The following is a 13,897-nucleotide window of genomic DNA, read 5'->3' as shown; positions in this document are numbered from 1 at the left end:
CTACAGTAAATACTGCAGTATACTAGTCATATCTGCAAAAACAATACAGTAAAGTCTGCAGAAACACTACAGTGAATAGTAAATCAATATAGTAATACTACAGTATTTAGACAATAGTCTAATAGTTTTTTTATTACGGGTCACACCGGAACACAAGTACTGTGGTGTAAAGTACTTGTTACATTTTAAATGCATAGCAGGACAGGACAATGGTCCAATTCATGCACTTATCAAGAGAACATCCATGGTCATCCCTACTGCCTCTGATCTGGCAGACTCACTAAACACATGCTTTGTAAATTCTTGGTGTGTGCCCCTGGCTATCCATATTACTATTATTTTTTTTACTAGAAACTAGCGCTGTCTGGTTTTCTTAATACAAGGAATTTGAAATGATTTATACTTTTAATACTGAAGCATATTTTTGCAATTACATTTACTTTGATACTTAAGTATATTTAAAATCAAATTCTTTGACTTACATAGTATTTTACTGGGTGACTTACACTTTTACTTGAGTATTTTTTTTTATTAAGGTACTGTGTCTTTACTTTTACTCAAGTATGACAATTGGGTACTTTTTATACCACTGCAAAAGTCATGGGTTAGATTCAATGTCACATTTGGAGCTTCTGACTTTCTGGGCCTTATTAGCACAGCCAAAGCAGTGGCTGCAGCTGAGCTGTTATTGGAGCATAGCCTCCGCTTAAACTAATGGAATGGCATGTTTTGTCACCTCTAATGTATGTGTTCAATGATATGGATCTATGCAGCGGTACATGGGCTATGTATATTGACCTTGTTCAAAGATTTTCCTGAGTCAAACTAGGTAGCTATTGTATTGATGGTATTCCAGAGAGGGAGAGAGAGTGGAAATTAGCTGTCTTATAGGCTTCTGTCCTTCTCTTCCTGTTATTTTTCAACAATGAGTGAATGGAGCTATGATGCCACACGTGCAGACAATACTAAACTGTACAGTAGGCCCCTGCAAAGCCGATGAGTGTCGCAAGGACACTTGCTCACAGGATGAATATAAAAGCAGAAAAAGAAAGTGTTGGAGCAGATTTAATTCACTATATCAGCAAATTAAGCTCTAAGAATAATTATTCTCAGTGGGACCATTACTGTACTTTCATTCTGCTGTGATAATGAATTAGCTACTACTCATTGAGCACCAAGTCTTAGCTCTCTGAGTGGGAAATTATAGAAGCTAAATAATTTATTCTGCTGGGAAGTTTGATAGAGTGATGTTTGAATGTTGAACTGTATTGTAGAACACGTTAAAACATCAGAGAACAGTGATACCAAATTGAAATGTGGCAGCAAATCACAATTTTACACATTTTTATTCACGGTGGAGCAATTCTGCTTCAAATGACATATTGCTCTGTTACATGTCAGTCAAATTGACATATTTACATTTCCTTGCCTTTTAGATTAGTTTGAACAAAAGCAACAAGCTTTCAGAAGCCATCCCTGTGAGATTTGCAGAGAGTAACCAAGCATCAAATTAAACACGCTCCTTCCACCTACTGCCGTCCTTCAAAGCAAATGGGTATTTTTGAGTGTTTAAATAACTCAAGATGCTGCTCCTTAACACCACAACGCTAGATGCACAAACACCATTCGATCATTGCCAATTTAGACACAGGACTTTATTTGCAGGAGTGGTAATACATTTGTTACATCTGAATTCAGTAACTGCTGCTATATAGGTACTCTATACTGTACCTACAGTTGTTGGAATGTCTACTTTGAGTTGATGAGGCCAATTCTTCTGCCAAGGAGTTAAAATTCGTCCATATCACATGAGGTATAGGTAACATTACTTCTCATGTACAGTACTTCCATAAGGACATAACCTAAAGGGGCACACTGCCTGCCCTCCAGGACACCTACAGCACCCGATGTCACAGAAAGGCCAAAAAGATCATCAAGGACATCAATCACCTGAGCAACAGCCTGTTCACCCCGCTATCATCCAGAAGGCGAGGTCAGTACAGGTGCATCAAAGCTGGGACTGAGAGACAGAAGCTGTTTTTCAATCTCAAGGCCATCAGACTGTTAAATAGCCGTCACTCGCCGGCTACCAGTTACTCAACCCTGCACCTTAGAGGCTGCACCCAATATACATAGACGTGGAATCACTGGTCACTTGAATGTTTACATACTACCATACTCATTTCATATGTATATACTGTATTCTATTCTACTGTATTTTAGTCAATGCCACTTAGTCAATGCCACTCCGACATTGCTCATCCTAATATTTATATATTTCTTAATTCCATTCTTTTACTTTAGATTTGTGTGTATTGTGAATTGTTAGATATTACTGCACTGTTGGATCTAGGAACACAAGCATTTCGCTACACCTGCAATAACATCTGCTAAATATGTGTTTGTGACCAATCAAATTTGATTTGATTTACAGGTGATATTCTGCCAGAGAAATGGATGTGACATTGATCAATAATGGATGCCTTCTAAGAACTGGAATAACCAGGAAAATAATTATGTTAATATCGCAGACATAAATTGGGTGGGTCTAAATTTAATATGAATTCCTCCTCGAAAGTAATGCAGGGGGAGATATCAGTGAATATGAGTCTGAATGGATATGAGGAGAGGTGAATCAAAAAGCTCATTTAAATAGAGAAATATGACAAGGTTTATACCAAGTACAGTCATCTCATTAAGTATCTCAGATCAGTGGTTCCCGAACTGTGGGGCGCGGGGGTGGGGGGGGGGGGTGGAAATCGGCACGGGGGACCATAGATTTTGTTGTAATGGTTGAGTCATTCAAATATCACATGAACACACATTAGACATGGCAAAATGTAGAGAATTACAAGAAAATGAGCTTTAAAACTGCATAATTTTCTCTGCACTCCATGATAAAATGTGTAGAATTTCAGGAAATAAGCTTTACAGGTAAAGCTGTAAAACTTTTCTCTCCACCAACGAGGCGTGTTAACAGTTTGTGTCATGAACGTGGTGGGTGCGGTATGTTCCCCAATACTGGAAGGGGGGCCTGAGTTAAAAAGTTTGGGAACCCCCGTCTTGCAAGCTCAATGAATGTTTTCTTTCAGTTATCGTTTATTTTGCCCCCCATCCAATGCTAGATGTGCAAAAACTACAAAATAAATTCAAACTATAATTACCATCTTCTCATACAATTATCTGTATGCATCATTTAACTATCTATTAACACACAAGAATAGAAAAAATAGCCCACTTCTGCATCACATTAAACTACTATGCTGCTGCTACAGTATGAACAACATTTGGTTTAAAATGTGCAATAAAAAGGGGACAGTGATTAATGAGACAGGTTGTTTTTAACAGTAAACCAGAGCAGTTGCTTTAAAGAGTTCTGTGCCTAAAGATCTGTCAGAGACATTGTTAGTCCCATATGTACCTGCTTAGTTTAGAGGCAATAGGGCCACACTCAAACACACTCAACTATCCCCACTGTAGCATAGATACAATGTTCCAAACAGGATCATGTTTAATACAGACCCAATCATACTGAACACAACGGCTACAGTTCAACATCATTGTGCATGCTATATTTGATCATGGATTTCATACAAGGCCATGTTTTTGGATACCTCTATTCACAGCAGGAGCTGGCTTTAAGTTAAGCCCCTGAAGCTTGTGGTAAACAAAGCTATTCAATTTCCACTATTTAGCTAACTCAACTGGAGCTAATTACAATAAAAACATATTTTTTTACAACCTCCCTAAAATGATAAAAAGTTTTGATTTTAATCTCAGATTTCAGTGTTGGGCGTCATCTTGGGAGTCTGACTGACCGACACTCCATATGTTGAGTTAATACTGGTGATTACTTTTGTTGTGAACGCTGTCAATTATGCCTCTCCAACCCACAGCCCCATCAAGTGGTAATGACTGAGCTAGGCTTTGAATAGCTCCCTCCTCGGCTCCCTCTCTTTGTTCGACCCAATCATACTGAACACAGCATCTGCCCGCACTGCTCACAAATGAATACAGATTTTTTACGAAAACATGGTCTGTCAAAAGCTGGTGATCCGCGGGGAGGTCTGCTGCCTGAAAGCGGGTGCATGAGTGCTTCCTTTTTAATCTTCTCTTGCTGGGACTCCAACCCCAATGATTCACTTCACAATCACACACAGAGAGTTGTGACCAGCAATCAGCCATGGCAAGACATTGTGACTGGGAGTGTGTTTCCTACGGTTTTAATCCCCCATCTCAATCCAAATGCAAACAACAATGTGATAAATACGTAAACATTTCAGATATGCATGTATAGAGGCCATGAGGCCAAGCTGTCTCCATATGTGCAATGCCAGTGACAGTGGAATAACGGCCACATTTTACTAGAGATTTAATGTGGTTCATTGTGGTATTGTTATTTTGGGGGATGATTTTGGGCAGGTCTTTGTTCTGGAGGTGTCCACCAAGAGTGAACAAAAGGAGGATCCTGGAGGATGGGGGGGAGGGTCACGGTAAGGGTCGTCACATGGTTTGACAAATGATGGTGGCAGGTGTCTAGAATCTTAATGAGCTTTCTCATTTGCCTAACAAAAAAACACCAATCTAGAGGTTCATTCTCAAAATGGGATATGCAGCAAGATTATTATCTGGAGACGCAATCATTATTCCTCTACTTACATGACCCACGCAGCAGCTTCAGTTCAATATTATTGTTAACATTTAGTTATTTAGGGTCACAAGTATAAAATCCATACAGCATTTGTAAGGAGTAGTCTCTCTTTCAGACATAGTAATATGTGCCATATGTTTATTGTACAGTCCATTGCAGGTATTTATGCCTCATATGCATGATTCATCTGTTTTTATAGTTCGTTTGGTGAACTAAAGAGACCTGATTTGTTTAAGTCTATTCCCTATGACTTCTCTATGCAGGTCTTTAAGCTACCTTAGTGAGGGTTGACTGGGTTCATTTTTCAATTGGATTTACTTATTTAATTGGCCAAATTGTATTACTCAGATTTATTTAAATCTTTTAGCCAGGGAAAGTACATTGAGTCTGATGAATTAAGCGATTAGGTCTAAGATTTAATTTCTTGTGTAAAAAAATAAAGAATTTAAACTATACATTGCATTTTTTATTGATCAATCCACTTTTTCAAAGGTCCTGAACAGTCATTCTGAAAATAACTTTCGCTCATGTCTAACTACCAGGAAGTTTGAAAAGACAGGCCGAGTGGGTGGAGAACTTATATTTATGAGCTTGCCTTGACTGACCAGCTCTTTGAAACGCCTATGTCAAGCAACTTGGTTGCAATGTTGCATTAAAATCATCCCAGGCTAATTTGGTGATACACAAAGCAACTCAAACAACACTGAAATTGCACCTATGATATCTATATATTTTTTTACATGTCTCTTGTGATGCAGTTCACAGCAGCATTGACGGATATTGACTTGACAACTGCAAAGTTTTGAACAACCCTTCCCCCCCTTTTGTTCCATGCTATCTGAAGACATAGCTTGCCAGTAACTAGCTAACACCCGACACAGCTGAAAGAAGAAACATATATACTGAACAAAAATATAAACGCAACATGCAATAATTTCAAAGATTTTACTGAGCTACAGTTCATAGAAGGAAATCAGTCAATTTAAATAAATTAATTAGGCCCTAATCTATGGATTTCACATAGTGGGCAGGAGCACAGCCATGGGTGGGCCTGAGAAGGCATAGGCCCACACACTGGGGAACCAGGCCCAGCCAATCAGAATTTTTCTCCACAAAAGGGCTTTATTACAGACAGAAATACTCCTCAGCACCCATTTGAGTGTGGCCCCATTGCCTCTAAACTAAGGAGGTACATGTGGGACAAACCCTGTTTCTGGGATCTTTTATTTTAGCTCATGAAAAATGGGACCAACACTTTATATGTTGCGTTTACATTTTTTGTTCGGTATAAGTATCTTTGCCATAGATGAATAGGGTAAACTTTGAATTATATTTGCCGACCCCCTAGAGTCAAATTTTGGCACCATTAGAGTTGCTATCTAGCGAGTATATAAACCACACCCCTCTGCAAACACACCTTCTCCGATGTTGGTTACAAGGCAGTACTTATTTAAATTAGGTAAGAGAATATCATGTTACCATTGGTGTATTAAAATGAGAGTTAAGGTGATGTCACCTTGTCCTCCTAATAATGAATCCAAGTGTTTGACATGGGGGAGGGGACCAGTAACCTCATGATCAATTTTATCAATGTAGAAGCAACAGTCATTTTTCATACTTTGATCTGGTTTCCTTCAAATAACCAATTTCATGAAAAACATGATTGACTGTTCATGACCTTTAAATGGAATCTTACTGTAGGAAATCATTGACACACAAATGTGACACATGGCCACAATGAGTCGGTCTTTATGTCCCAGTCACTACAAATACCAAAAGGTCAACACAGAGACATCAATGGAAGTCAAGGGCGATTGGTCCCTGGCTTCTCTTCTCATTAGGCAGGTTTCCATTGACCCAGGTTTATTCAACAAAAGCAATGTTGCAAAATGAATTGCGTCATGTAATGGAAACAGCAGATACAGGATACATTTTCTAAATATATAAATTTTTATCTGTTCGACATGGATGGATTTGTAACTTTCTTTATTGAGACAAATGCGAATAAATTATGATTGCCAAATCATTTTGATGGTGATGTCACCACAACTATAAATCTCCACTCCACATTTCAATCCAAATGTCTAGTGCTTGCAAAATAAAAACTACCAAAATTATGTTTTCTTTGCAGGACAAGGATTGTCCTGACTTTCAAGAATGCCTGAATTGCATCGCCTTGCTTTTCTGGTTGGCTGGCAAGTGTCACCATCCAATTAATTCAGATCTACAGGAGTGTAAGTTTCACCATGGCACGGACCGTGGCGTTACGTTGGCACAGGATAATTATTAGAATATATGGCAAATATTAGTAAATTGTTGCATTCTACCCATGCTGGCTTTCCCGGGCAACCTGAGACATGAAACAGATAGGTGGGAGGGCATACAGGCTGTCGCCAATTTATTAATGCGCAATTTGCCTAAATGAGTAATGGAAACACTTCAACCACTACATTTTTATTTGACACTGTACGTTTTTGCGAAAGTGTTCTTTTTAGGTGTGACGTCATTACGTCCAGCTGTTTTTACTGACACAAGATGGGTAAATGTAAACACATCCTAGAAAGCAATTGTCGCATCTATGTTCTATGCAAACTTTCTAAATGTCGAAAAAAAAAAAATACTGGACAAATGAATGGAAATATAGCTACTGACAAGGTACTAGCACAATAACTAATCTGGTTTAACCGTGTTAATTTACTAACCCTTATTTAACCACGTAAGTCACTTAAATAACATGATCATCTGTCAGGGAAACCACTACAATTGAAATCCAATAGTATTTCCATAGAAGTTTGGCTTTCAATGTTTATCTAGTCTAACACAATCGGTATAAAGATGTAGAGAACGTAACCAGGTAGTTACAGCTTAATCTGATCTGAGACGTTCAGAATGGTGAAATCCAACCTTCATTAAATCTAAACTTTCTGCCTCTCCACTCATACAAATAGTGAAAGGTCAGTGCAGGCTGGAGGAAAGCAATTAAATAATGTGTTTCGTAGCTCTAATAGGCAAAAACACACAAACCCTCCCTCCGTTTCTCTCTCCCCCTCCGTTTCCCTCTCCCCTCCGTTTCTCTCTCCCCCTCCGTTTTCATTTATGAAAACTGAAGGAACATTGCAAACACAAGTTGTGACGATAATGATAACAAGACGTGTATATTTGGAGTTAAGAAAAATGTATCCTTATGGTGTGGCAAGAGAGTTTTCAAACAGTGTTAGTGAGGTCACTACCTCCAGGGGCGGTTCTAGACCATTTCAACTGGGGGGGCAAGCTGGGGCCAGTTGTACTGTTAGAGGGGCCAGTTACATTAGACGTTATTGTTGTCATATCGTTTTCTTCACTGCATTTCAGGCATTAGCAGGTAAAAGACCATGTTCCGCGTTGCCACTGTCTAATAACGGATGTAAAAAAAGAACAATCGCAAAAATTTGCTTTGTAAAAATTATTTCATACTCCACATTTAGGGGGGCCACAACAGGCTCCAAAATTGTTGTCACAATTGTTGTCTTGTCACCCCCCCCCCCCACCCCCAAAACCGCTAGTGTCTACCTCAGTGAGCTCAGCCTGCAGTCAGCTCTGCCTGTGAAGTCGTGTCAATGGTCAGGCTGTGTTCACCGAGTTTGGGCATAGTTTTTCTAATTTGTCTGTGTGTTTCTCTATTTTCTATCAGGCATGATAAGATAGTTTGCCACTGAAACAAACTTATTTCGCGCACTGAATGAATGCCGAGGGCATAACGTCTGAACACTTTACCACAATGTACACAACCTCTTGAATACACAGAAATGACAGTGACAGAGAATTTTATGGCTTAATTTGGAGGAGCTAATCATCTTTCCCTCTTAGCAGACTATTGGCAGTTATAGAGTATGACAGAAATGACATGTAATACCCCTTCCTCTGTTCCTCAAATATGATCATGGGTTACCGTTACACTAAGGCCAAGCATCACAGACAGGCATAGGCGGCGCCTCCAATAGGGAAATACATTTGCCAAAATTCCTAATTACTCCCGTCTACAGTGCATTCGTATTCAGACCCCTTGGGCAGCGCATGCGGCAAATGTAGGACTAGCTTATTATTGAGTTGCAGCTGTCAGTGAAAAGCATGAAGATAAAGTATCTTGTGTATAATAAAAAATGTTGAGACAAGAAGGGAGGGGTGTGTGGCGAAGACGTACACCACTATGTAGTGTCTGTTAAATAGCCAAATATCACTGAGTTATGTTATCCATTTCTTGTTTTATTTCAGTTGATCTGGTTGTCTGTTTACTGCTGTCCTGGGACATCTATGCACTCATTTCAGGGCATCTTAATGTCTCTCTTGCACATGTACATGTGTAAACACACATCCACACACAAAATATACGGAACAAAAATATAAATGCAACAATTTCAGCCATTTTAATGATGTTCAGTTCATATAAGGAAATCAGTCAATTGAAATAAATTCATTAGGCCCTAATCTATGGATTTCACATGATTGGGCAGGGGTGCAGCCATGGTGAGAGCCAGGCCCAGCCAATCAGAATTAATTTTACCTGACAAAAGGGCTTTATTACAGACAGAAATACTCCTCAGTTTCATCAGCTGTCAGGGTGGCTAGTCACAGACGATCCCGCAGTTGTCACGTTCGTCATATGAAGGAGACCAAGGCGCAGCGTGGGTATCGTTCCACATCTTATTTATATGTGAAACTATGCAAGACATACAATAAACTATAAACAACACAAACCGTGACGAAGAGGTGCAACATGCACTAACTCAAAATAATCTCCCACAAACACAAGTGGGAAAAACAACTGCTTAAATATGATCCCCAATTAGAAACAAGGATGACCAACTGCCTCTAATTGGGAATCATACGAAAACCCCAACATAGAAAAAAGAAACTAGAACATAACATAGAAAAATTAAACTAGACAAAACCCCCCAGTCACGCCCTGACCTACTCTACCATAGAAAAATACGAGCTCTCCATGGTCAGGACGTGACAGTACACCCCCCCCCCAAAGGTGCGGACTCCGACCGCAAAACCTGAAACCAAAAGGGAGGGTTAGGGGGGTGTCTAGTGTTGGAGGCATAGGAGGCGGCTCTGGTGCAGGACGACGAACCCTCTCATCCTCCGGACCGGGGACCGTCGCCAGGAAGCTCCGGACCGGGAAGGCGCACTGGAGGCCTGATGCGTGGGGCTGGCACAGGTGGCGCCAGACTGGTAACACGCACCTCAGGGCGAGTGAGGAGAGCAGGCACAGGACGCACCGGACTGGGCAGGCGCACTGGAGGCCTAGTGCATGGAGCCGGGACAGGTAGCACCAGACTGGTGACACACACTTCAGGGCGAGTGCGAGGAGCAGGCACAGGACGTACTGGACTGAGGGCACGCACTCCAGGGAGAGTGCGAGGAGGAGGCACAGAACGTACTGGGTTGTGGAGGGGCACTGGAGACCTGGTGCGTAGAACCGGTGCAGGATATATTGGACCATGGAGGCGCACTGGATGTCTGGAGCGTAGAGCTGGCACAACCCGTCCTGGCTGAACGCTCACTTTAGCCCGGCAAATGCGGGGCGCTGGCACAGGACGAACTGGGCTGTGAATGCGCACTGGCGACACAGTGCGTAGAGCTGGCGCAGGATATCCTGGACCGAGGAGGCGTACTGGAGACCAGGAGCGCTGAGCCGGCACAACCCGTCCTGGCTGAATGCTCACTTTAGCCCGGCAAATGCGGGGCGCAGGCACAGTGCGCACCGGGCTATGAATGCGCACTGGAGATACGGTGCGCATCACCGCATAACACGGTGCCTGACTGGTCACACGCTCCCCACGGTAAGCACGCCCACTCTGCAGCGCTCTCAACGCCAACACCTCTCTCTGGAATCTTTCGTCAAGTTCCTCACTCGACTCCCTAACTGGCTCTGGTTCACCCTCGGCTCCGCCGACCACTCCGTGTGCCTCCCCAAAACATTTTTGGAGCTGCCTCTCAGGCTTCCGTTGTTGCCGTGCTAATTCCTCGTAGCGTCGCCGTTCCTCCTTTGCTGCCTCTATCTCCTGCCTAGGATGGCGATACTCCCCAATCTGCGTCCAGGGTCCCTTGCCGTCCAGGATCTCCTCCCATGTCCACGCTGCTTGGTCCTTTGGTGGTGGGAGATTCTGTCACGTTCGTCATATGAAGGAGACCAAGGCGCAGCGTGGGTATCGTTCCACATCTTTATTTATATGTGAAACTATGCAAGACATACTATAAACAAAACATCAAACCGTGACGAAGAGGTGCAACATGCACTACCTCAAAAATAATCTCCCACAAACACAAGTGGGAAAAATAACTACTTAAATATGATCCCCAATTAGAAACAACAATGACCAGCTGCCTCTAATTGGGAATCATACGAAAACCCCAACATAGAAAAAAGAAACTAGAACATTACATAGAAAAATTTAACTAGACAAAATCCCCCAGTCACGCCCTGACCTACTCTACCATAGAAAAATACGAGCTCTCTATGGTCAGGACGTGACAGCAGTTGAAGAAGTCGTATGTAGAAGTCCTGGGCTAGCATAGTTACATGTGGTCTGCGGTTGTGAGGCCAGTTGGACGTACTGCCAAATTCTCTAAAACGATGTTGGAGGCATCTTATGGTAGAGAAATTAACATTAAATTCTCTTGCAACAGGTCTGGTGGACATTCCTGCAGTCAGCATGCCAATTGCCTGCTCCCTCAAAACTTGAGACATCTATGGCATTGTGTTGTGTGACAGAACTGCACATTTTAGAGTGGCCTTTTATTGTCCCCAGCAGAAGGTGCACCTGTTTAATCAGCTTCTTGATATGCCACACCTGTCAGGTGGATGGATTATCTTGGCAATGAAGAAATGCTCGCTAACAGGAATTTAAACAAATTTGTGCACAAAATTTGAGAGAAACACGTTATTTCAGCTCATGAAACATGGGACCAACACTTTACATGTTGCATTTATATTTTTATTCAGTATAGATATATTGGTTAAATAATGACTTTGCTTGTACAGATCTTAATGTTTAACAGTTCCATTTAAAGTTAATGTCACATGGGACCAGCACTCTCACCCAGCCATCAATACAGCTGTGTCAATCCAGTTAATTTTATGCCTGCTATGTTGGCTTAGACTAGATTAGCAATAAAGAGTAAATCACGCAAAGAGAACTTCCTAAAACACATGCTGTTACGATAGCTATCCTTCATGTGTTTATGCACGTTAAATATTAGGCTTAATTAATTCATGATTTATCACAGAATAAAACGACAGTAGGTGTCCTGATCTATACCGTTTAAATTGCATTTTTAAATAAACTTTTTGGAGACTTAAAATGTGCCTTCAGTAAAAATAAACTATATTGCAGTGCACTGTAATAAAAACCGCACTCTCCCGAAACAAAACTGCAGAAACATCTATCAAGGGATTCTTTTGACACAGACCAAACGTAGCCTATACTGTAGCCTGCCATTCAGAATCATCTATTGGATCTACGAACGACACAAGGAGTCAGGTCAAATGTAGCCTAATAAGCAGCATAGCCCCATCCCCCATAAATAAATACAATAACAGACGATTATCGGTTATAAGCACTGAAAACACCGGTATTCTTCTAGTGCCATATGTTCCAAGCAGGTCTGATGTCGAAGTGTTAAACACTTTGACGCATAACACTCAGCCTGCAATGAATACCCTGGTCCTTGTCCTGCACAAGACGGACACAAAGCAACGAAGCTCAGGACATATCATAGTGTGTGTTAGCCTACTTACTGGGTGTTGAAGATGCTGAGCTGAGGCTGCTGATGCAACTGAAGATCCAGAGCAGTAATGTTAACTCCGGTCCAGGAAGCATCTTCAATTAGACCTTGAAACAAAGAAAATTGTGGCAAGTTGTTGTTTTCCGTTGCCTATGGATGTTTCGTATAGTAACCCGCCTCTCTAGGCGGAAGCAAGCTGAAGACAGCTATCCAGATAGGGCTTTATTAGCTATATAGAAAGTGGCTGCTACCAAGCAATGGCTCGCTTACACGCTGGTGCTCATTATTCGCTACCTCTAGTGTCACCCAGCAAAACTAAACACTAGACAAAAACGGTCCTCTTTTTCAAAGAATATCCTCACGAACCATGTTTTTTCACTGCACTGCCCCATTAGCTCTAACTGCATTGACGTATACTCTCTTGCTAATTATGACCGGACAAACAGTCGCCGCTGTCCAAGTACTGAATTGGAAATGGTCTTGCTGTTCCCCTTTATTTCGGTGATGGTACCGTCCACCAAACATACACAAGGGGACACGCGTCGGTGAAATAAATTTACGGCGGTATTCTGCCCTTGAATTGCGTTCTCACGCAAAACTAGACAGATAGCTAACAACTAAGTCTTCAATAAAACTCCCAAGGCGTGACTTTTTTTGAATGAATATATTGAAAACATTTATGTTGTGAAACTGCAAAATACAGAAAAGAATATACTTTAGTATTCAATTCAAATCGACATACTGTAGCTGTACATGATACATTTCAAGTTGAAGTTGCATGAAAATGCAAAACACGTGCCGAGGGTACCTTGCATCTGGAATGACGCCAAACCATGTAGCTAATTGTTACTCATATGGTAATTGGCTAACTCCTTTCATTACTCTAATAACGTTCAACTATCTCTGTAGAATAACAAAGCATATTACACTAGAAACAGTAACAAGATTATCATCACTAGCTAAATGCTTGAATCGAATTTACAAACAAATATTTTCCGAGGCTGAAGCGTGACAAGAAATAGCTACACTGAAAGGCCTGCACCGTAGCGTTGTTTAAGCTGCTTCTATGCGTGCAGAACGAATTCTCTACTTCCTGTTTGCGTACCAGAAAGCCCCACTAGGGGGCGAATAACACCATGGAACACAATGAAAATCCATTTTAACCGTTGTAATAAAAAGTTGTTACCTTCTAACAGGATGGCAGCACACTCCCCGCATGGCATAATGAAATTGTGCCACTATGAAATAAAACATGTATTAAGAACAGATAATGTCCTTTTATTCTTATCTTTTGTCTCTAGGATGCTTTAGAAAGAAGAACAACAATCTCTGAGATTGGTCTCAGAAAAACCTTAGCAGCTCCTTGCTTGACAATTTTTAGTTCTACTTTCCTAACCTTTTTGTCATTACTGGTAAAGGTTTTGACCACAAGCCCGACTGGCCAGTCATTCCTGTGCGCCTGCTGTCCATTTTCTG

General features: G+C 41.3%; 1 protein-coding gene across 1 annotated transcript in view; it reads right to left on the bottom strand.

The window, feature by feature from the left end:
• The window catches only part of LOC106569219 (contactin-associated protein-like 2), an 86,932-nt gene extending 74,006 nt beyond the window's left edge, over positions 1-12,926 (bottom strand). The window contains exon 1 of the mRNA XM_082960879.1: positions 12,435-12,926. Within this exon, the coding sequence (XP_082817005.1) occupies positions 12,435-12,516 (82 nt within the window). The 5' untranslated portion in view covers positions 12,517-12,926. The remainder of the gene's footprint in view (positions 1-12,434) is intronic.
• Positions 12,927-13,897: the final 971 nt, after the last annotated feature.

The sequence above is a fragment of the Salmo salar genome, chromosome 14 (assembly GCF_965601325.2).
Source record: "Salmo salar chromosome 14, fSalSal1, whole genome shotgun sequence".
NCBI classification, from domain to species: domain Eukaryota; kingdom Metazoa; phylum Chordata; class Actinopteri; order Salmoniformes; family Salmonidae; genus Salmo; species Salmo salar.
This window is presented reverse-complemented; position numbering and strand designations above follow the sequence as displayed.